The following is a 22,544-nucleotide window of genomic DNA, read 5'->3' on the forward strand; positions in this document are numbered from 1 at the left end:
ATGAATACTGTCATTGTGTCCTTGGGCAAGAACCCACCTTGCCCTCAGTGTCTGCGTATACTGGTGTGTGAATGGGTGAGTGGTTCCTTGTTGTAAAACGCTTTGAGTGCCTTGAAGGTAGAAAAGCTATAGAAAAATGTGACCAGGTCTTCTTTAAAATAAGAGCATTTTAGATTAATTCAATTCTCTTTTTCTGTTTAGGCGACAAGGCAGTTTTTGGAGGAGATAAACAAATGGACCAGTCAGCACGGAGTGTCCCCTCTGTCCAAGGACCTGGCCGTGAAGTTCCTCATGGCTCGGAAGTTTGACGTGCTCAGAGCCATTGAGCTTTTCCACAGCTATAGGGTGAGTGGGACATGCATGGAAATAAACATAACTATAAGTGTTGTCACAATCAGGGGCCAAACTCTGTTTGGTCTGAGGAGGGACAATAAATCGATGGAAATTGGAACTATCATTTGAAGGCGGATGTAACAATACTTAATCATAAATTCAATAATTGTTCTTATGATGAGGCTTTTATTGGCCTACTAGCAAATATTTGCCATTTGAACAATGCAAAGGTATTCAGTAAAAAAGTTTTAATTTATGCACGAATAAGCTATGTGTGCAACTGTTCAAAATACTGTTATATAATATAACAATATTAAGTGTTGAATTTTATCATATATTCATATTTTCATTGTTCTAACAAGTCCATGTACAACTTTGAAATTTGATTTCTAAATCAAAAAAAAAAAAAAAAAAAAGTGGTAAATGTTTAAACACATTTTAGCAGAACACAAAATCCAGTGTGTCCCATTAATAGAGTAGATTATGGAAGTGCCCCATAATTGAAATTTCTCCCCTATAGCTATTAGTCCAAACAATAGATTTAACCTTCACAATAATATATCAAAGTAACTATTGATAAAAAAAGAGCCATTTAAAGATTTAAATAGAAGGACTACATCTCAATTTTCACTCCAACAATTTTTTGAAATGTACATTAAGGGCAAATGTCAAACAAAAATATTATTCAAGCATTTAATCATGTTATGACTACAATTATTTAAGAAAAAATACATAGACTATGTGATGTCTGTTTTAGTTATAACACAGAACTAATACGTAACCAAATGAACACGGCACGCACAGCTGAAGCTCATGTGGACATACACGCGCTTATGTTTCACTTTTGTTTTCTCCGATTATGGCGATTAATAACAAAGGCAGCTCTGCAAAGCACGTGCTTTTTGTTTTGATAACAGCAATTTTACAATGCGGTTGCCTGAGCAAAGGAGGATGATTATGGTCCAGACCGAAATTTCTCTGAAATTTTAAACTCTATCTAAGGAATAGATTCAATACTGGATACAGATCCCACCACAATGAAGATAAAACTTGCTTCTTACAAAATAATATTACGTTGTTACCATGAGGCTTTATACTTGTTCTGATAAAGCTCAAAATTACACTAAAACTGTTCAGGGAAACTACAGTTTTGTCCTGCTAATGTATCTCAAATGAATATGTAGTTTCAATATGTTTTTTGACAAATAAGTTAAACTAAAATAAATATAGGAAGAGACACAGTCCTGTTCATGGGATTTAGCTTCCTGTTAAATGGCGCCATTTTGAGGACTTTTTTCCCATTCAGAAGCTATATTTTGTTTTGAATTGTTAATTGCTATGGCTACGGTCCTAATTTTCCATCATTCTGAGAACCATGGATAGAGACGCCATAAGAATACACCAGTACTCCATCTTGTCCTCCCTCTAATCTCATCTCCAGCTCCTAATGCGTTTGAATGGGTAATATTTCTCTGTTAAACTTGATCCATGTATTAAATGACGTGTGTCCTGGATGTTGCCGTTTCTTCCTGTTGGTTTGATGTTTGTCAGTTACTTTTTCTTTTGCATTAGTTGCAGTTACAGCTGTAGACTCGTAGAGTTGTCAAAAGTATCAAAATGAGATGCTAAATGATACTACAACAAGTATTGAAACATACTCATTTGAGCAGATATCGATATCCTACAAAAAAGTCACATTGACATCTAAAGAATGTTTTTTCAGTATCTTCTGGTCTTTTTATTGCTCAAAATACCTTGAAATGCATTGATACTTGCTGCAAGCAGATTCACCTCTTCACCTCTCACCTGTAACTTGGTGGCCTGCTTGTTTCCATGGAGATACACATGTTTAAATGCTATTCTGTGGAACAATCCAGTGTCTCAGTGGAGATGCAGGAGCTAACCCTCTACCAGAAAAGTTACAGTGCAGTTTTACAATATACTGGCACAATGTGTATATACAGTATACAGGTTTAACCATTTTAGTGATTGAACTGCATGCAGAGCACAAATATATGCTTCTTTAATCTGTACAAGTAGTTTAAAAAGAGCAATTATAATTATATACATGTTTAATCATGTGTATTCATTCCTCATCTTGTCATGCACTTAATATCTTCTATAGTGTGTGTTCAATTTTCAAAAGCAGAAGTGAAAATGGGTAATGTTCTGGTGTGGGTGAAATTTCAAAGGGGAACAGAAACATCTCTCTATTTCAGCGGTCAAATTCACAAAGGTAACATGTGCATCACAAACTGCAGATATTGGTTAACTGTGGTCTAATTATTAAGAGTCAGGCTTGTATAACTGTTATATTCAGTCTCCTGGCTAGTACTGTTTGTTTGTTTGTATCTTTACTTAAAGTGCATACGGCAGGTTTTCATGCTTTTCTCATTATGACTTGGTTTGGTCAATATTTATCGTAGTTTTACATCAGTTAAGTGGCAGTTTGTGGGAAGAAATAGTTGAATAGAAAAGTACAAAAAAACAGGAAGTAGCACTGAGTTCTAAAACAGAATACCTCTCCCTGTGTCGTCAACATGGACTAGACGACATGTGGCCCTTGTTAACATTACGTTTGCCTGGTAACAGTTATGACATTACCTCTATGCATGTCATATCTGCTACCTGTGTCCAACCAGGAAGTAAAATTATAAATACATTACAAATATCGGATATCATATTGGCTCAAAAAATCCAGGTGAACTTCCCTACTTTTGTGTGTGTTGTTGATATAAATGCCTTTCCATTGGTCCATGTTTATCCCGACTTTCCCTGCTCTGCTCTGTTCCAGGAAACTCGGCTCAAAGAAGGAATCGTGCGACTGCAGCCACATGAGGAGCCGCTTAGGTCCGAACTGCTCAGCGGGAAGTTCACCGTGCTGGTAAGAAAACACTGTCTTATATCTCAGTAGGAATATTTATAATACAGCTTTTTATAATAACTACACCTTAATTAGCCCTAATAAAACATCAAGAAAGACTTAAATCATAATGGAAAAGTTTATTAAGAAGATTTCAGGCTTAGAAACTACTTGGAGTTTGAGTTAAGAGTTAAGGTGTGGATATTAAGTTGTCTTTAGCAAACTTTCTTCCTGTATTAGATTATGGAGATATAATATGCATGCAGACTTTGAAACCATTAGATTCACTCTTTCACTCAGCCCTTCCTTTCATAACAGTTGATGAATTTAAACCCATCTCTGTTCACTCTATGAAAACGTAGCTTGGCCATCGCTCTCTGTCAGAAGAGAACAACTGTATAAAATGTATTTATAAGGGAATACTTGATAGACTGCCTGAATATCTCACTTGTTTGTTAAACTTTGATACAGGAACTTTTAATACAAGAGCTCATGATTGTCAATATGTCTAAAAACTGGCCACACTAGAACTGAAATGATTGGGAAAAAAGCTTTCAGTATTTTGCTTCCCAAAAATGGAATACATTTCAAGGACAAGCAAAACTGGAAACATTAGCACCACAAATGCACTTTAAAAACAGGAGCAGGTGTGAGTATAAACGTTTATCACCAGTTTATTAATGTTTTTAATGGACTTAGTATGGAGGTGGTTATTTGTTTTGTTTTTGTTTCTCTTTTTCATGAGTGCCCTGTTAAAATAGTTGTTGTTCAGTTCACAAAGCCCATTACTGCTGCTGCTGTGTAAAGTACAAACACTCATATGTAAGTCTGCTGCAGGGTCCGAAACCCTCTGTTCTCCATAGAGATGTTGTTTTGATTGAAATGTTCCGCTATATGGCATAAAACTTAGAGACATGAAGACTAGCAAGCATTTTTTTAGTGCACAGTGCAACATCACAGGGAAAGCAGGAGGAACATTTACATGAGAACTTTAATACAGATTTAATAGTCTACTGCAACTTTAATGGCTCAACAGGTCCTCAAAGCAACCAATGAGCACAATGATTAAATTAATATGGAAAAAAGCTGCATTATGTCACTTTTCTGCCCCTGTACAGCCTTATCAGTATTTGTTTGGAATCGGCTCAACAAACTTGCCATATTAATCTTATGTCCTTTCAACTGACAACAGTCACGTCTTTGTGGTTGAATAATGGCACCACTTTCTGAAGCTATTGTGAAAGAAGTGTTTCTCTTTCTTATTTATAGTGACAGAGAAGACGTTGAACTTTGTAATTACTGGGCCAATTCACATGGAACAAAAACTGGCACAGAGATGTAAAACCATAAACCAGGTCAACGACTCTGCAGACAGTCAAACAGCAACTTCACCGTAGAATTCTGACCCGTCTCCAGTTTTTTCAGGATATCGACTAGCATGATGTGATGCCTGTGCACTAAATATTCAAATTTGCTAAATCTAAAAACAAAAAGTCAATATTATCTTTTTTTCTCTCTCTCTTACATCCAAGGCCGTGTTACAAGCGTGCATTCTGATTACAAAACCGACAGTATCTGAGTTGGTAGGGTGTTTGCTCACTGATCTGAAGGTTGGTGGTTCAAATCCCGCTCTCGACATAAACATAAACATCATTGGTAGAGCGGTTAGATTCACTTAACCCACTTCGCCCCCAGTGTCTGCGTACACTGGTGTATGAACGTGTGAGCGGTTCCTTGATTTAAAGTGCTTTGAGTGCCTTGAAGGTGGAAAAGCGCTATATAAAAACCTTGCTTATTCTACAATATTCTTCTGACTCAGTTAAAATTCCTTTGTCATTGCCCCCCTCCTCCCTCCTTCTTCCTCCTCCCCCCTTTCTCTCCCTCTCTCTCTCTGCTGACGTGCTCCTGCTCTGCACATCCTCCGCTCTGACGTCTCCGCTCACTTCCTGTCCAAGTATTTTTAGCCCACAGACACAGGGTGGGTTCACACTTGTATTGGTTTGGACGACTCGGTGCATTCTGCTCTGGTCCTCATGACGTCATCGCTCCGGTTCAGGTTTGGGTTCGAGTTCTGTCAGATTAAGTGAACTGACTGAGGGCGCAGTACCAACGTTCACCAGGAGGGGGTTTGTGAGTCTTGTAGGGAGCAGTGTATCAGCGAGTTTGATAGAAATTAATAGATATGGCAGATTTGTGATATCTTTTTGATACAGATATCTCTCAATATTGTTTATACAGATTGTTATCCGTCTGGTCCCCACGCCCTCTGTCGCGTCTCAAACCGGGCCAGACCTGACGTGATTGTGCAAACAGACAAGATCATTTTGTTTTGTGAAACGAAGTCACTCAGTGGTCAGTTATCATTTACAAATAATTGGCTCGACTCTCGATTCTGCAGAAATCCACTTTTTTTTTTTTTTTTTTTAAGTCCCTTGTGATATTTTTTTCATTTATTTTTTTTTCTGAAATGAACATGTCCCCGATTGCCTAATCCACATGTCAATCACATCATCGTAAGTGTGTGTTCTGGATCCCAGGCAAGCGGGATTTATTTCAAAGTGACATACATTTTGTTTGACATTTGGGGGAAACAAAAAATCTGCAATATATAGACCTTCTTACATCAACATATCAATAAGTTTTTATAGAACCACTTTTTACTTATTTGAACAGTTGTTGTGTAACCCCCCCCCACCCCACTAATATAATTAATACAATAAGCTCTCCCTTCCTGTAGGGTTGTCAAAAATACTTAATCCGTAATAAAACTAGTATCAAAACTAGATATTCATTTGAGCAGTTATGAACATAAAAAATGAATCTTTCCTGAATGTCTTTAGTATGATCTCGAGCTGCATCGAATAAGTATAAGACACATAGACTAGTATACACCCATGGACCACTATGGAACCACCTGGACACTGAGGGATTACACAGGTATAAGGAAACATGGGAATATAAAAGAAAGTACTACCGTTTAATGCTGAAAATCACACTCTATTGTCTAAAGAATGTGTCATCATGGAATCGGTATCGAGCATCAAGTCTATTCCTTAGTATTAAAATAAAGTTTGAAATTTTAATATCGTAACAAAACTACCTTCCACCAGTGAGGTCTCATTAATGACAGTCTAAAACTTGTTCTTCCTCATGTGTTTTGAAACCAGATTGCCCTGAAGGTTTTATCATGTCTGGGGCTTGTCTGGTCACAGTGACTTCACTCCTGACCAGACTAATCCTCTTTAGGGTCATTGTTTAACTTCACTCTATGGAACTGTCTCCAAATTGTCATTGAACTCAATTACCTCTACCCCTTTTCAAGTCCCACCTCGAAACCCACTTTTTTACATTAGTCATACATTTTTAAAACAGTAAAAATCAGATAGTGTCTTTAAAAAGTGTATTGTGCAAAAAGTGTCTTGCCTCAGCACAGATATTTTGTAAACGCAGCTCTTGAGGTCAAAATAAGTTTACTGTATCCTGTTTGCATCTAATTATAAAGCACTGATTGTCTGATAGTCAGTCGTGGAAAGTAACAAAGTAAAAGTACAAGTAGTAAGGATTGTACTTAATTTTTTTTAGAAATCTGTACATTACTGAAGTGCATTTTACAGTGGCTACTTTTATCTTTTACTTCACTGCATTTGAGAGCAGGTATGTGTACTTTCTACTCCACTTTTATCATGTTTATGGTAACATACTGACTACTGCTTTGAGCAAACAAACAAAAAAAAACACTTATATGAAATACTTTTAAGCATATTTTTTCATGGGATACTTTTACTTGAGTAACTTTTTATCTCCATCTGAGCTTTTAGTAACAAAATTGAGTCCTTCATCCACTGCTGCATGCTCATTGTTGTTAGCTTTATACCGTGACCACAAAACTCCTCTCTGGCTTGAAAAGTGCTTATAAACCCATCGCGGTGAATACTTTGGATGTTTGGAAACTATAAGGTAAGCGAGGAATAACTTGGGACCATTGCAAACGGTTTAAAATGAACTAGTTTGGTTTTTCACTTTTTAACACAGTAAAAATCAGGCACAGCTCCTTTAATGGTCCTTCAGGGGAGTTATAGGAGGCAGCATCACTTCTGACAGCTGCTCAGCCCTCTCTGGAGCTGTGCCAGCATGAAAAATACAGATGAACTTGAGTGCCCTCCTGTGGTCAATGTTATACTACCTTTTAATCTATATTTTGACTATAACATTTTATTTAGAAGACAAGATGCATTCAAATAGTGCCGCTTTTATTGGGCCTGTTAACAAATGTGAATATTGATAATGCAGTCTGTGTCTAACGCACTGAATCCATATAAATTGATTTCCACTTACAAACAGCATTTGTGGTTATATGGTTAAAGAGCATTTGACAGATTAGACTACTCATTTCATTAAAGGTCCTATATTACACGAAAACGATTTTTTTTTTGCGTTAAGCCATGTTATAATGTTGCCTCCTCAGAAACGTACCTGGAGTTGTGTTTTGTTTCATTCGCACATGAGGAAACAACATTACAACATAGGTCAAAATGTGCATAACATGGGCCCTTTAACTGATTTAAACCTGTGATCAATGATGTTGTCTTGTCTCTTTCAGAATGCTCGGGATCCGTCGGGAGCGTCCATTGCCTTGTACACAGCTAAACTCCACCATCCGAATAAAACAGGAAACCATGTAGTCCTCCAGGCCCTGTTCTACCTCCTGGACCGCGCAGTGGAAAGGTGAACTACTTATTGCGGTGTTTGATTAATTTTTCAATAATGGGATTCTGTTCAAAGTTCACAGTTTAAAGGTCCTATATATGAACTGACAAACATTTCAGAACATGTTTGTACAGATCTAAACTATAGGGTTAGCAGTTTTTATGCAGAATAATACAGGAGATTTTGTTGTTTGTGAAGAAAATGATGGTAAACATTGAATGGACACAAGTAGCAAATTGTAAATGCTGCAAACTGTGATTTCAATTCGATTACCATGAGAGCTGCAGTGCCCTACTACTATGTCACCATATTTATTAGGAGCAGAGATGCCTAAAAAATGTACTCAAGTAAATTTTACAGTGGATACTTTTTACTTTTACTCTATACTTTCCACTACATTATTGAACTGGACTGAAAAGTAATAAAAGTTTCATATGATTTGAGGAGTTATTTTTACTATATCCGTGGAAACAACCTGACTAAAGATTTTGAGTTCAAGCTTCAGCTTTGAGTAAACAAATATAAATACACAAAATTCATGAGAAACAGTTAAAAGATTGATTTGTATCATTTTTTAAAAATCAGTATCACTACATTTAAACTTTAACAAATGGACACTACTTTTACTCTTTACTCTTAAAGTATATTTTTAAATGGGTACTTAAATACTTTTAGTAGATTTTTTTACTCAATAAAAGTAAAAGCATCACCTCTGTATCTGTACTTGAGTAACAAAATTAAGTACTTCCTCCACCGCTGCAATCGGTCATATCGCAATTCAATTGAAATCGCAATTTGTTTGTGCAATTCTCAAACTACAAAAGCCTTCAGTTCTTTACATAACAGAATATCCTCTGCAAAGAACAAAATACTGACTTTTTATAGAAAAATGTTTTGCTGTCCCTGTAGTTTAGACCTTTACAAACATGTTCTGAAAGTCATGGGATTCTTGTATTAGTTTCAGTTCAGGAGCGTTCACATCTGAGAGCCAGAAACATGGAGTTGTTTACAATGTGCACTTTTTAATTGAACTCAGTTTTCATTTCAGTTTTGAAACACAGAGGAACGGTCTGGTGTTCATTTATGACATGGCAGGATCCAACTACACAAACTTTGAGCTGGACCTCAGCAAGAAAATACTCAATTTATTAAAAGTAAGTTTAAATACATCTTACCATTACAAAGATGTACCCTTTTTATATAATTGCAGTGACAACAATGCTAGATTTTCAGCATTCAAAAATGTCTAAACTTTTTTTTTTTTTTTTTTTTTTTATCCATATGAAATTGTTTCTCTATAAAAAAAACAACAACATTTTGCGGTTACTAAATTGGGCAGGTGGGTTGGTAGTCTATTTAATCTGCCATCCTTGTACAAATAAATGTACATCTGTTATTTGTTTAGGATTATGTAAACTGATACTGTGATTCCTGTGTCTCCACCAGGGTGCGTTCCCTGCCAGGCTGAAGAAGGTGCTGATCGTCGGGGCTCCGGTTTGGTTCAGAGTACCCTATAATCTGCTCAGTCTGCTGCTCAAGGAGAAACTCAGGGAGAGGGTAAAGATACTCTCTCATATGGATTTACAGATAGTTTTCTGTTTGTTGGAGTGCATCATTTCTTAAAAAGCTGTTGTTGAACCATTGGAGAATTTTGACAGTAAACGACTGGAGTTTGCATTCACTCAAATGTATTCTGATACTACAGTTTGTTAGAGGTAGTTAGGCCTGTCACAATAATTCAGTAAATGATGGAATGATCATTTTTGAGGGTCAATATTTATCTCCTAAAATTTAAATATTATTGGGTGTTTTTTAAACTAGTGAAGTACCACTAAATGTTCTAATTTATGTTTTGATAATTTAATCTCAATATTTGGGAAAAAAATGGAAGTGTTGTCATGACAAGCCTTACCTTAGGTCTGGTCCTGCTTTTTCTTCTTCTTTTTTTTTGTTGAAATCACAAACTTAAACACTTGTCTATTCTCCAGGTGCAGATGGTAAAAACAGCCGAGCTTAAACAGCACCTGCCCAGAGACTGCCTGCCCCAGCATCTCGGGGGGCTGCTGCCTCTGGACGCTCATACCATGAACCAGCAGCTACTGTCGGGTCAGAACGGGAGGGTGGACCCTGTGGATGAGCTGGTGGGCATCCCGGTGGAGGAGGGGTCCGTGCATGTGCCCGGGCCTGAGTCCATGAGGCCCCAGGAGCTGATGACTCTCCTGGGCCGGCTGCAGCGGTCAGGAGTTCACCAGGAGTACGAGGACCTGAGGAAAGAGCCACCACCAGGGACCTTCCACCACTCACAGTCAGTAAACACCGCATTTTAACACAGACTATTATAATAATATAAACACAATAGTTTAATACAGACTATAATGCAGGATGTGATTAGATTAGTCAAATACAGTTACCTGGAGCTTAAGTATTCTGTACAAATATACAGGACATCAAGAGGCAGCCCAAGAGTCACATTTGGCCCTTTTGAGATCCAATTTGGCTCTCAGAATGAGTCTGAGACAAAAACATTGTATCTTGGGTTAATAGTGAATCCTTGCAGTAGCAGGTAGGAGCAGTTTGAGGGATTTTAACACAGGAATGAAAACCCACTTAACAAGTTTCTAATAATGTACTAGTCTTTTCCAAACCCTAACTTTACAATTTTGTGTATTATTCACTACTACTGCAGTCACAGCTGCCCTGGGGGAGATTAGCGGCAGTCACAGGGGCTAATGGTGCAATCACCCCCACACCACATTGGGCACAGCAGCTTTGTGCTTCGGATGAATTTGTTTTGATAAAACTTATTGAAAGTTACAATCCTCCATGTCTACAGAGCTGTGTACAACCAGGACAAGAATCGCTATGGAGACGTGCTATGCCTCGACCAGACAAGAGTCAAGTTAAAACCGAGACGAAATGAGGTTAGTTATGTTTGATAAATAAAAAAAACAGACGTGCACTATGTATTTTAAGCATTGACTATCTTTCATTGCAGAGGTCGGACTACATCAACGCGAGCTACATGGACGGCTACAAACAGAAAAATGCATATATTGGTACACAAGGTAAGGCAGTACAATTTATCAAGAGTAAAAAGTAAATATAGTCGTAGTCCAGGGACTGCAAGTGCGATTTATTTTTATATTATAGCGTCAGTGAGACCATTTGTTATCGAATGTTTGCTTCATTAAATCTTCGTCTCATTAACTGGCCATGCTCAATTATATTTGACTTCCCCATCTGAACCTAAACTAATTACATTGTATTTGTTTGCTTGTCTGTTCAGGGCCACTGGAGAGGACTTACGGAGACTTCTGGAGAATGGTCTGGGAACAAAACGTGCTTGTGATTGTCATGACAACCAGGCAAGTTATTTGGTTTGCATAATGATTTTGATGATGTTTGTATTGACTAGGGTTGAATGATTATTTTAATAGAACTGTTCCCATTCCCAAGCCAGAAGAATGAAGAAATTACTGAAATCTGAACTGCTGAAGTAATACATTTCATTTCAGAAAATGTTCTAAACTACAGGGTTAGAATTTTTTTAAACGAAATGTGATTTGCTAATTGCGTCCATTGAAACTGCAATTTTGATTTGATTTAGAGTATTTAGTAACAGCTTTGCCAAAGACACTCCTGCTGTTTTTTTGAAAGCAAACTGATTTTCTTATACATCCCTATATTTAAAATATTCATATTTTATTGCTTTTCCTTAAACTCCAGCATTGAACTTGGCAATATTGCATTTTTTCAATCCCAAGGTGTTTTATATTGCTAAAAATACAAAATATAAATGAATAAAACAATGGATTCTTATTCTGAGTGGCTGAAATTGTCCACAGTCAGTCTGTCCCCACAAAGAAAGTGTCAGACCATACAGTTTTGAATGGAAAACCAAGGGACTTTTTTGCCCAGTCTAATTATCTACTTTTGGGAAGTCTGTGTAACCCTTCAGTCATCGAGGTACTATGGGAAGTGTCCATAGTCAAATAAAATGGACAAAAATGAAGACACTTTGCTGCTCATCCAATTCTTCCGTTCAGTTTGTGTTTCTCTTTTCTTTTTGAATAAATGTTAATTAAAACTACTTTCTTAAAACATAAATCAAATGCCTCAAAACTTTGTTTGTGTACAATTTGTTTAACTGTACCTTCTTCTGTTTGTAGGACAGAGGAGGGCAGTCGGAGGAAGTGTGGTCAGTACTGGCCTCTAGAGGAGGGAGGGCAGGAGGTCTATGGACACATCGCTGTAGTGAACCAGAGAGTGGACCACCACCCACACTACAACCACACCACGCTGGAGCTGCACAACACAGAGGTAAAACACAACTAAAAACTGATGTGATGTACTCATAAGTCCCATTCACACATGCATACCACTAGATCGCCAGGTACAAAATGCCAGAAAACCCAGCGGTGACCCCTTTCACACGTGCACCAGTCTCAGAGCATTGCCGTTGTGTAATCAGGAAATTGTAACCATGGAAACAAAATGATGATATTGTCGCTTTTCCTGCACATTCTTTGTAATTTACCCTGGAAATTGCCAAAAATGCAGGGAAATCAGTTCTGGCTTTGTCCACGCATGAAAATATGTATTGTTTATGTTAAAAACAATTGCATTTGTAGAATTCCATGTAAAACAAAACGACTACGAAAGCCTAAACTCGGTGCTAAATCTTGCTTTTAATGATAAAGATCCCAGCTGAACATTGACGATTTGAAATGACTGAATCTCAATCTCGATTAAAATCTGATTAACTGCACTGCCCTCATTTCTAGAGACTTGTGCTGCACATTATTAATATAAATAGACTGTGATTTGCCCTTTACAAATTTATATTCATATTAAACCACTAAGTGTCACTGTTACTACAGGCACTAGGTACTCTCCATTATGGTAATAGAAAATCATTATGAGAGTGCTCTTTGCAGACAGTTTAAGATCTTCAGGAGTAATGGGCAGATGCTTTGGCAGGTGTTTTGGCAGGTGCTTTGGCAGTCTGCATTTACTTCAGAAACTGTGAGATCCTTTTATACCTCAGACACTACTGCAGCACTGCACACAACACCCACTACAAATGCTGTAATTTCTGAGTAGAGCATATATGTAACGCAGCAGTTATACAAGTTTATTTGTTTAATTATTATTGGAAACGCTATTGGCTTCCACCATGGAGGTTTGTAATCTTCCTGGGTTCCCTTTTTAAAGTTTTATACACATTAATACAGTACATCAGTAGTACCCAACGACCGGTACCGGTTTGTTATGGGGCTATGTTTTGCTACTGGGCTGCACAAAAACAGTAAATAATTTATCAGTGATCTTCTCTGAAGATCAGATAATCTTCTCTGATGTTTATTTATTTATTTAAAAAAAAAAGGGACAATGCACATTAATCAACATTACAAAAAAAATGTAAATGTGCCTGAGTTAGCTGACTAGAGTTAGTTTTCATCGGTTGTCCCCAGGCCAGATGTAACAAGGCAACCTACAATTAAGAGAACATTTCATATCAAAAACATTCAAAGATAAGAATTAAACATATTGAACGACAATATAATGTGGACATAATTAAAAATATGTACAATGTAATTTTCACCTGTCCCTCATGACACGCTAATAAGTTTGTCCGTAGATATATAATGAAAATCCTGATAGGAAATCGCCACAGAAAAACATTTGGCAAGAATATCATATATGAAATGTCATTGCGGAGGACAAGAGCAGATCTAGCACAGATATAACACATCAGACACGTCACCCAAAAGTAGAGCCACAAGCTACTGAAAATTAACCAAAAACCAAAGTCTTTGGAGAGCTTTTTTGCAGAGGGGAAAAGGCCAAAAGAGGAGTCTACGACCTCCCAAGAAAACAAAGCTAAATTTAATAGGCAATACCAGGAGTTCTACTTAAAATACAGGTTTGCCGCTACAGGTGACTCAGGCGCAGAGTCCGCTCTGTGTAATATGCGGGGAAAGTGAATGAGGCAATAAAACCTTCAAAACTGCTTTGGCACATGGAGGCTAAGCACCCTGGATTAAAAGATAAGCCTTTAGAGTTTTTTGAAAGAAACAAACGTGAACAAGAAGGAAAGAAGAAACAAGCACAGAGCTCCCACTAACTCAGTGGTCATAGTGAGTTGTATTTTTCATGCACAAATTTTTTTGCCATATTTATCTGCTACGTGTAGAAGGCCGATTTGTGAAAATAAAACCTACATTATTCCGCTCCGTGATTCAAAAAAGGTTGGGGACCCCTGCAGTACATCATATAATCATACAATTTTGAGTATTTAAAAATACTAAACAAATGCCTCATATTATAGATTTCAGAGTCTTTAGTGTACTTGGCAAATCTTTCAACTCTATTGTACAGAGCAACTCAACTCTGGAATGAGGTGCCAAGAGTGCACAATAAAAAAATTTCAAACTTGATTTTGATACTAAGGAATAGACTTGATACTCAATACAGATTCCGATACCACGATGGCATTTAAAAACACTCTTTCTTTAAACAATGGTAGTTCTTGTCTATTTCCATGTGTCCTTATATCTGTGTAATCCCTCAGTGTCCAGTAGGTTCCATAGTGGTCCATGGGTGTATATTAGTCTATGTGTCTTATACTTGTTCATTTCTGTCCTGTGAATGTGACTTTTTTTGTGTATCGATACTTGCTTACTGAGTGGTAAGAAAAAAAAAAAATGTATACCCCTTTCCTCCCTCTGCTCCAGACTTGTGAGCAGAGGCAGGTGAGCCACTTCCAGTACCTGAGCTGGCCGGACTACGGTGTTCCCACCTCAGCTGTGACGCTCATCGACTTCTTGAACGCTGTGAAGAAGCAGCAGAAGAAGACTGTGAAGGCTCTGGGACAGCAGTGGACTGGACACCCCCTCGGACCCCCCATGGTGGTTCACTGCAGCGCGGGCATCGGCAGGACAGGTAGATTCTTACACTGTGCACCAAAATCACCCTAACATAGGACTACACCATTGCTACAGTAGTATTAAACAAGGGCAAACCTAAAGGAGGGGGGCATTTTGGATGAATCTGGCTTTAAATAGTTTACGTTCGTGTTGTATAATTTGGTGATGTCATAATTTCAGATCGAGGCAAAGGTCTGTATAACTTTGCGGGAGATTCACTGTTTTTGAAAGAAATTATTAATTGCCATAAACATCAACATCAATAATGGTCATTTATGTTTACAGAGAAGATGTTGAACTTTGTGCCAGTTTTTTGTTTCATGAGGATAGGCTCAGTCATTGTAGTATTATTATTATTATTATTATTATACTATTTTTAGAATGCAACCCCGGTAATAAACGTTTATTACCAGGGTTGCATTCTCAAAATAACCCGCAATAGGTGAAATCCGCAAAGTAGTCAGCTTTATTTTTTACAATTATTATATATGTTTTAAGGCGGTAAAACCCCTCACCACACACTTTTAAAAACTTTTCTCACACAGGCATTAACATTTTCTCACATTTTCTTTCTTGTTTAATTAATGAATTAATAGTGACTCACACCACAAAAGGTGAACCGCGATATAGTGAGGGACCATTGTATCTTATAATTAACTATAAACAACATCAATAAATCTACAGTCTGACAGCTAAACGTCAAATTCTACAATGGAATTTTGACCTCTTCTCCAGCTCAGTTTTACACTTCTGAAAGTGGCGCCATTATTCATCCCTAAAAACGTGATTGTTGTCAGTTGGAAGGACTATAAAACATAAGATTAATATGGCAAGTCTGTGGATCCAGTCCCAAATTATAAGATTCAACATTTGTGGATCAGACGTTTTGATGTTTCTTTCATAAACAGTGAATCTCCCGTAGAGTTATAATTCCAGATGGAGGACTGGGTCTATATGATATCATCAGAATCTTGAATGTGACCTCAGCCCATTAGTTTCTGATTATTTTGTGACTGGTCTGTATTTCTCTTCTTGCAGGGACGTTTTGTGCTCTGGACATCTGCCTGTCTCAGCTGCAGGACGTGGGCTCTCTGAACGTGCATCAGACGGTGAAGAGGATGAGGACGCAGAGGGCCTTCAGTATCCAGACCCCGGACCAGTACTACTTCTGCTACAACGCCATTTTAGAGCACGCCCAGAGACACGGGCTGCTGCCGACCAATCAGTGAGCTCCGAGAGACTGCACCGCTGTCCCACTGTAGCACTCAGACGTGTCATTTTTTAAAGGGCCCATATTACGCTATTTTATGATCTATGTTATAATGTTGTTTCCTAATTACAGACACACCTGGAGTTGTGTTTTGTTTCATCCACACGTTTAACACACAAACCCTGCATATTTAGGCTGAGTTCTTCTCTCAACTACCACTTCATGATATCACAAGGTGGGACAGAGCATTTTGAGCTTTGGAAATGTAGACAGATTAAAAGTAAAGTGTTACTCAAACATGTGTGAATGAAACAAAACAACTCCATGTTTGTTTTTGTGGAGGAACAGCATAATAACATGGCTTAAAGCTCACAAGAGTCAATTTTGCGTAATGTAAAACCTTTTTAAATAGCAGAAAAATGGACGCTCTTTAATGAGAAAGACAAATAAATACGCCAAGAAAAAAACCCAAGTGTCTACATAGTGCTTATGTAATAGTATGATTAAACAGGCATGTGACAATATATTTAAATTATGGAAAGTTAAAGGTGCGATATGAACTTTTCTGGTAGAAGTTCTACCACCTGCTTGTCTCCATGCCTTGAACGTTCAACAGTATGGCATTAGATCCATCTATATCCATGGAGACAAGTAGGTAACACCTTCAGGCCAAGTTACAGGTCAGATCTGTGGAGAGGTGAGCTCATGCACAGTAAGAATGAATTGCTCAAAAATATCTTGGAAAAACATTGCAAACACGATTAATCAAATAAATACAAGAAGGATAAGTTTAATGTGATACTGTGGAACATTTCAGGCAAAGCATAAACAATTTCATTTAAAGAAGCAGGTGGTGGACCCTCCATCGTGAAATTTACATAATACACCTTTATTCAAAATACAGAAATCTGAAGACTAGCTAGAATTATCACAAACAGAATAATTAACAATATAAAACCTTTTATTAATTCAGTTATAGTCTCTTTAAATTAACTTTTCCCTCCACAATATTTAAATGTATTGAAATGTGCCTGTTTAAAAATAAGCAGTTACTACCCAAGCACAGAGTCACAAGTTCATTGTTACATATTTTGTATTTATTTGTTTAAAAAATTAACCTGAAATATGCCCTTAGCTTCTTCAACATTGAACCTCCAGCACACTTCATACAGACCACTTCTGAAACTTTGGGGAATCGTTCTGTTAGATTCATTGGGTCTTCTTATGCAATTATATTTTAGTTTAATTATATTGGGGAATTGTGAAAAACATCTGGACCCTAAACAGTACATCAGGTGTTGAAACTATTTTACTGTAACTTTGAAAGATTAAAAGCTTAGGTTGTGCAGGGATTTCTGGTACAAAATCTGTTTAAATGCCAATACTGATACTTTTAAATGCTCAAGTACATGGAAATATTGCCTGACCAAAAAATGACCAATTAACATAAAAAGATGCAACTTATGACTGTTTTCAATGTCACATGCTCACCTTTTCATTACTTTTTCTAGTTTCAATACTATCATCCCTTTGCATGTTTTTTTTGGGGTTTTTTTTGACAACTTTATAGTTGCAACAGAACAGGAAGGGCATCTGGTGTAACAATCACTCAATATTCAATACTGAACAACAAAAATTGATGAACTTCAAATAGTTAATAATAGTGTAAAAGGTTTTTGGGCAGTGTTTGGAAGAAAGTTAATCAGTTCATCAGTCTGTCACCATGGTGACTGCACACATTAGCATACACATACAGGTAGAACACCCCCCACATGACATCACTGCAAAACATGAATAGGCCCCTGCAATCTACCTGAAATTATGACTTCATCAAACTCTAGTATGTGAACACACCCTATAATTTTCTGTCTTATCCTTTTGCAATTATTGCTTGAGGTGAGGTAGAAAAGACATCTCCAAAAATGCTTTCCTAAAGAGAATACTGCATTTTGATTCAATGTTCAATGCTCAGAATTCTCCGTAGTTTGGAAAAATGGACAATACCACAAGCTGTCTCTTTTTGCCTAAAGCTGCTGTTACAAAAAAAAAACTTTATTGAAAATACATAGAACAAAAACAAAAATTTCAAACAGGAGTGGAAAAAGGTAACACAGTTCCATAAATATTAAAAATAAAATACGTGTCCTTTTTAAATCTTGTCCCAATCAGGGATCACCACATCAAATCATTAACTTGAAGTGTGCTTTGTGAATTTTTATATTTGGGAGTTTTTCACACAGTCCAGTTTCTCCAAGTTAAAACTGGCACAAATGCTTAAGATCAAATAATTGGCTTGTGTGCCCCCTTGTGGCTGGATAAATCGTTACAAAAACATTGATTACATTCACAAAATACTACACTTAAATATTTCAGTGCACCACCAAAAGTAATTTAAAATTATTTTTGTCAATTTTTGTTGACTTAATGCATACACCAATTGAAGAATCCCATTTGACCACCTTAATGTTTGTTTATACATTTGCAATTAGGCATGTGACCATTTGAAATGTTACTATTTTAAAATTATTATGAGAAGAAACATCCTGATTTAACGATGATTCACAATTATTGTCACTGACCAAACAATAGTAAAATCCTTAATATTCTTTCATTCATATTGTCTAATTGATCACCATTCCTAAAGTAAATAAGCAGCTTTATGAAATCAAACTTTCTCAATCATGGAGTAAAATTATTGTGACATGGCTAGCTTAAAATCACAGTATGTAACTTTTTGGCCCAAAATAGACTTTTCATTTTGATTGTGTTTATTGCACTCAGACATGTAGCCTTACTTGCATCTCCACAAAACTCTTATTCGGCCTGGAGGAGGGCATCCACCGATGTTTCCATGGAAATGTTGTTCCTTTGGCAACAATACTCCACAGTATGGCATAAAACTCCTATCTCCATGGAGAATGTTCCAAAGTATGGCTTCAACTTTCAATTTCCATGGAATCATGCAGGTGACGTGCCACCTCCATAAATTTGCGTTCTGTACCTTTTTAAAACAAAAACAATTAACACTTAGATTGACTCAACAGATTGAATTAAAATGGCCTGATTTTGCTCCTACACTTGCTTTATTATGCTTTTGTAGTTCTTAGTTATATTGTGATCTGAATAATCGCTATTACTAATTAAGTAAATCAGCTTGTCATCCCTATTTGCAGTGACCCATTGACTTTCATTGTGCTTTAGGAACTGAACACATTGCCTCAAACCACAGATGTCATTAATTCACCCTTGATGAACTGTACACCTCAAGTCCTTCTCATTTAAGACCTCATGAGTAGTGCAATATTTTTATTTGAACGCAAATCATTTATTTGCACTTTTGCAGATTGCCTTTATTTGCTCAGTGAAAAGATACACTATGTCAGTTTTCTGGTGGAGAGTCTGCCACCTGTTTGTCTCCATGGATATGTTGGATATGGATATTCCACAATATGGCATTAAAACTTAAGTTAGCTAGCATTTATTACAAATATTACATTCTGTCAATTGCCTTTTGAAAAATATGGCAACAGGTTTGCCTCTTCACAGTTCATGTAATTTTGCCTTCTTGTCTCCATGGCAATGCCGTGCTGTGGAACATTCCATGTGATTAATGAAAGAACATCTTGTAGTTGAGCAAACAGTAGACCTCTCATGAGAAAAGTTACATGGTGCACCTTTTAAGTACAACACAAATATAAAAGCTGTAGGTCTAAGTTCTGGAACATTTGAGAGTATGTTGTGTATATAGAGAACATAACTGGGGAAAATTCCATTTTTAATTAACAGGTAAAGTCAGTTGAGTTGGTATATAAGTTAAAGTAGGACTAAATGCCTAAACTCTGCCCACAACTACATTTCAACTACCTACTAAACTGGGCAGTACCTGGAGGACTAAAGAAAAGAGGTATAAGGAACAGTATGATTGGTCTAACAGGTAGCCACACTTTAAACTCCGCCCCTGCAGCCAGGTGTGCCAGGTGTGAATCAGAAACACCTGGCTGTGAACAGGGCAGTCCTGTGTGATGTCACCTACTACTTGAAACTGCAGAGGCCACTGGAGGAAGCACAAACTTAGATTTACGCGTTTTTGACCAGAAAGCTGCAAATGTACCTAGTTTGCACTAAAGTTGCCAAAAATGTAACTAGGAACAGTAGATAATGCTAGTAAATCACCATATACAGTTAAGTAGTGAATAAAAAGTGGATTTCGTGTTTAGTTCCATTTTAAGTCTTGTGCTTCTTCAGATGTACAACTAAACAATATGGCCTCTTTTGACATTTTCTGGAAAAAGAGTGTTCATATTACACCCTTTAACAACTATTTCCACGTCTGGCTTAAACTTTCTGCACAGTGTAGTTAATCTAAGTAAACTCTGTAAAATCCTGTTAAAATGTGGTTGAAATCTGTTGTCATTTGTCTATAACGCATACAGTGTCCGTGCGCCTTTAGTCATGATGTCATTATGCATTATGTTGCTGGGTAAAAAATTCTTTACTACAAAATTCATATTGAATTTGCTGGTAGTGAAGCCTTATTGAGTCTGCCATGGTCATGCACTCAGAATAACATTGTTTTGTCCATTCAACGATGGATGCAATGCCCTATTTTTATTTTTCTATTCAAGTTTCGTAGATTTACACAAGCTATACAGTTATTTACATTCATTTTATATGTGTTTTGTTATAACCTATTACCTTATTGTTTAGTCATGACTATTGAATCAAGCTATACTCTTATTAAAAACTTTGTGAAAGTGAACTTTTGTCAGTGTGTTTTTATCAAGCGACTATTAACATTTAGACAGGAGTTTGATGCAACATGCTCAGATGACACAGAGTACTTGTCCTCTGTTCTGAGGGTTGGAGGTTCAAATCCCACTCTTCACATAAACATAATTGGTAGAGCGATCAGATCCACTCACTCACAGGTTGGTGGTGCAATTCCAGTTCCCACAGATGAGTACTGTCATTGCGTCCTTGGGCAAGACACTGTTTGCGTGGGTGAGAATGGGGAAAAGCACTATAGAAATGTCACCATTTACCATTTTATTTGTTTTATTTTAGCTTACAACTGTTTAAACATGTATTTTTTTAATAATTGTTACCTGGACTATACCAACTCGAAAAACATATAGACCTTTTTATAACAAAGACAGTGGCATCATTAAATAAAAATGTTAAAAGGAATAAACAGTTTCTGATTTTCTTCCATTACACACTTCATTAGTAAATATTCTCTATCAAGAATCCTCACCATGCCAACCTTTATTTGTTTAAAAATGTATTTAAAAAGTCTCAATGTACAATAGAAATAATCATCAGACAAGCCAAGTAATGATAAAAAAGCTACTAAAATAATTGTTAGTTGCATGTTACACTATGTACCATAAAGCTCACATTCTCAAATAAAAAATTGTTTATGTAGCCTATAGCTCTCGTTTATTTGTCCATTATAAGACACAATTAATGGAAACAATAGACAGCTCAGACATGTATAAGCCAAGTGTCTTCCTTTTACAGTATCGTGTGTGATCTGTGGGTGTGGACTGTCCTCAGGGAAAACGCTCATACCATTGGAACTCTCAGTTGTGAAATGTAAGTATTGGTGAATAGGCATCATGTTATCCTCAGGCCACACACACACCTCCATTTGACACAGAAGGCTTAACTGTTTCATTTAAACATTTAAGAATGGCGTAAAAAAACAGGATATGCAAAGTCACCGCTTCCTGAATAATGATTACTTCACAAATTCTGTCAGTTTGCCAATACTTTATTTGATCTCATTTGATATAGATGAGTAATCTATAGGGACAGATACCTTCAAGTCACCTGCACTATAAGGCCAGTTTTATTTAGATTTTCCGCTGATGCTATTCATTTTCATTTACTTAATGTCCGTTGATTGTAACTTTTAGCTAAAAATACAAAAAAATAAAAGCATGAATGTGGCTGACTAGTTTTCCACAGTTTGGCATAAAACTCATGAAGAATGTTCCGAAGTTTGGTTTTAACTTTATATTTATGGAAACATGAAGGTGATGTGCTACCTCCAGAAAGTTACATACTATAGCTTTAACCAAGATAGGCAAACTACACTTTTCAATCAGTTATTCATGCATTATTAACCTAAACAGCCAGTTTAGGTCAAGAATTGTTGTCTGAGTAGCATTAACAAATACTAAATTAAAAAATAGTAGTTAGTGTAGACCTTAAAACTTTAATGATAAGTGCTGTGTAGTAACTGAATAGTAAATAAGCTCCAATCTCTACATGGCATTAGATAAACCATTGTAAACTGACTGTGCATAATGGACTATTTGGGATGATTTAAAAATACATTGCATTTTGTCTCTACAGCTGTGGTTAAATGATCATATGCACTGTCATATTACACAGCGTAAAACTGTATTATTTGCCTTTAAACAGTGCATGTTGAGTGGACTCTTTCTGTGTTTTAGCGCGTTATATTCAAAGTGACGTGACGCTCCTCGGAGTCTGC

At 36.8% G+C, this 22,544-nt stretch overlaps 1 protein-coding gene across 1 annotated transcript in view; it reads left to right on the plus strand.

Annotated features, from left to right (window-relative positions):
• ptpn9a (protein tyrosine phosphatase non-receptor type 9a) overlaps positions 1-20,801 on the plus strand; it is a 34,616-nt gene extending 13,815 nt beyond the window's left edge. Inside the window, exons 2-13 of the mRNA XM_033968116.2 lie at positions 202-345; positions 3,128-3,217; positions 7,797-7,921; positions 8,952-9,057; positions 9,350-9,460; positions 9,892-10,208; positions 10,737-10,824; positions 10,899-10,968; positions 11,190-11,268; positions 12,073-12,223; positions 14,641-14,848; positions 15,871-20,801. Of these exons, the coding sequence (XP_033824007.1) occupies positions 202-345; positions 3,128-3,217; positions 7,797-7,921; positions 8,952-9,057; positions 9,350-9,460; positions 9,892-10,208; positions 10,737-10,824; positions 10,899-10,968; positions 11,190-11,268; positions 12,073-12,223; positions 14,641-14,848; positions 15,871-16,061 (1,680 nt within the window). The 3' untranslated portion in view covers positions 16,062-20,801. The remainder of the gene's footprint in view (positions 1-201; positions 346-3,127; positions 3,218-7,796; positions 7,922-8,951; positions 9,058-9,349; positions 9,461-9,891; positions 10,209-10,736; positions 10,825-10,898; positions 10,969-11,189; positions 11,269-12,072; positions 12,224-14,640; positions 14,849-15,870) is intronic.
• The last annotated feature ends 1,743 nt before the right edge of the window (positions 20,802-22,544 follow it).

Source organism: Periophthalmus magnuspinnatus, chromosome 6 (genome assembly GCF_009829125.3).
Source record: "Periophthalmus magnuspinnatus isolate fPerMag1 chromosome 6, fPerMag1.2.pri, whole genome shotgun sequence".
Lineage (NCBI taxonomy): Eukaryota > Metazoa > Chordata > Actinopteri > Gobiiformes > Gobiidae > Periophthalmus > Periophthalmus magnuspinnatus.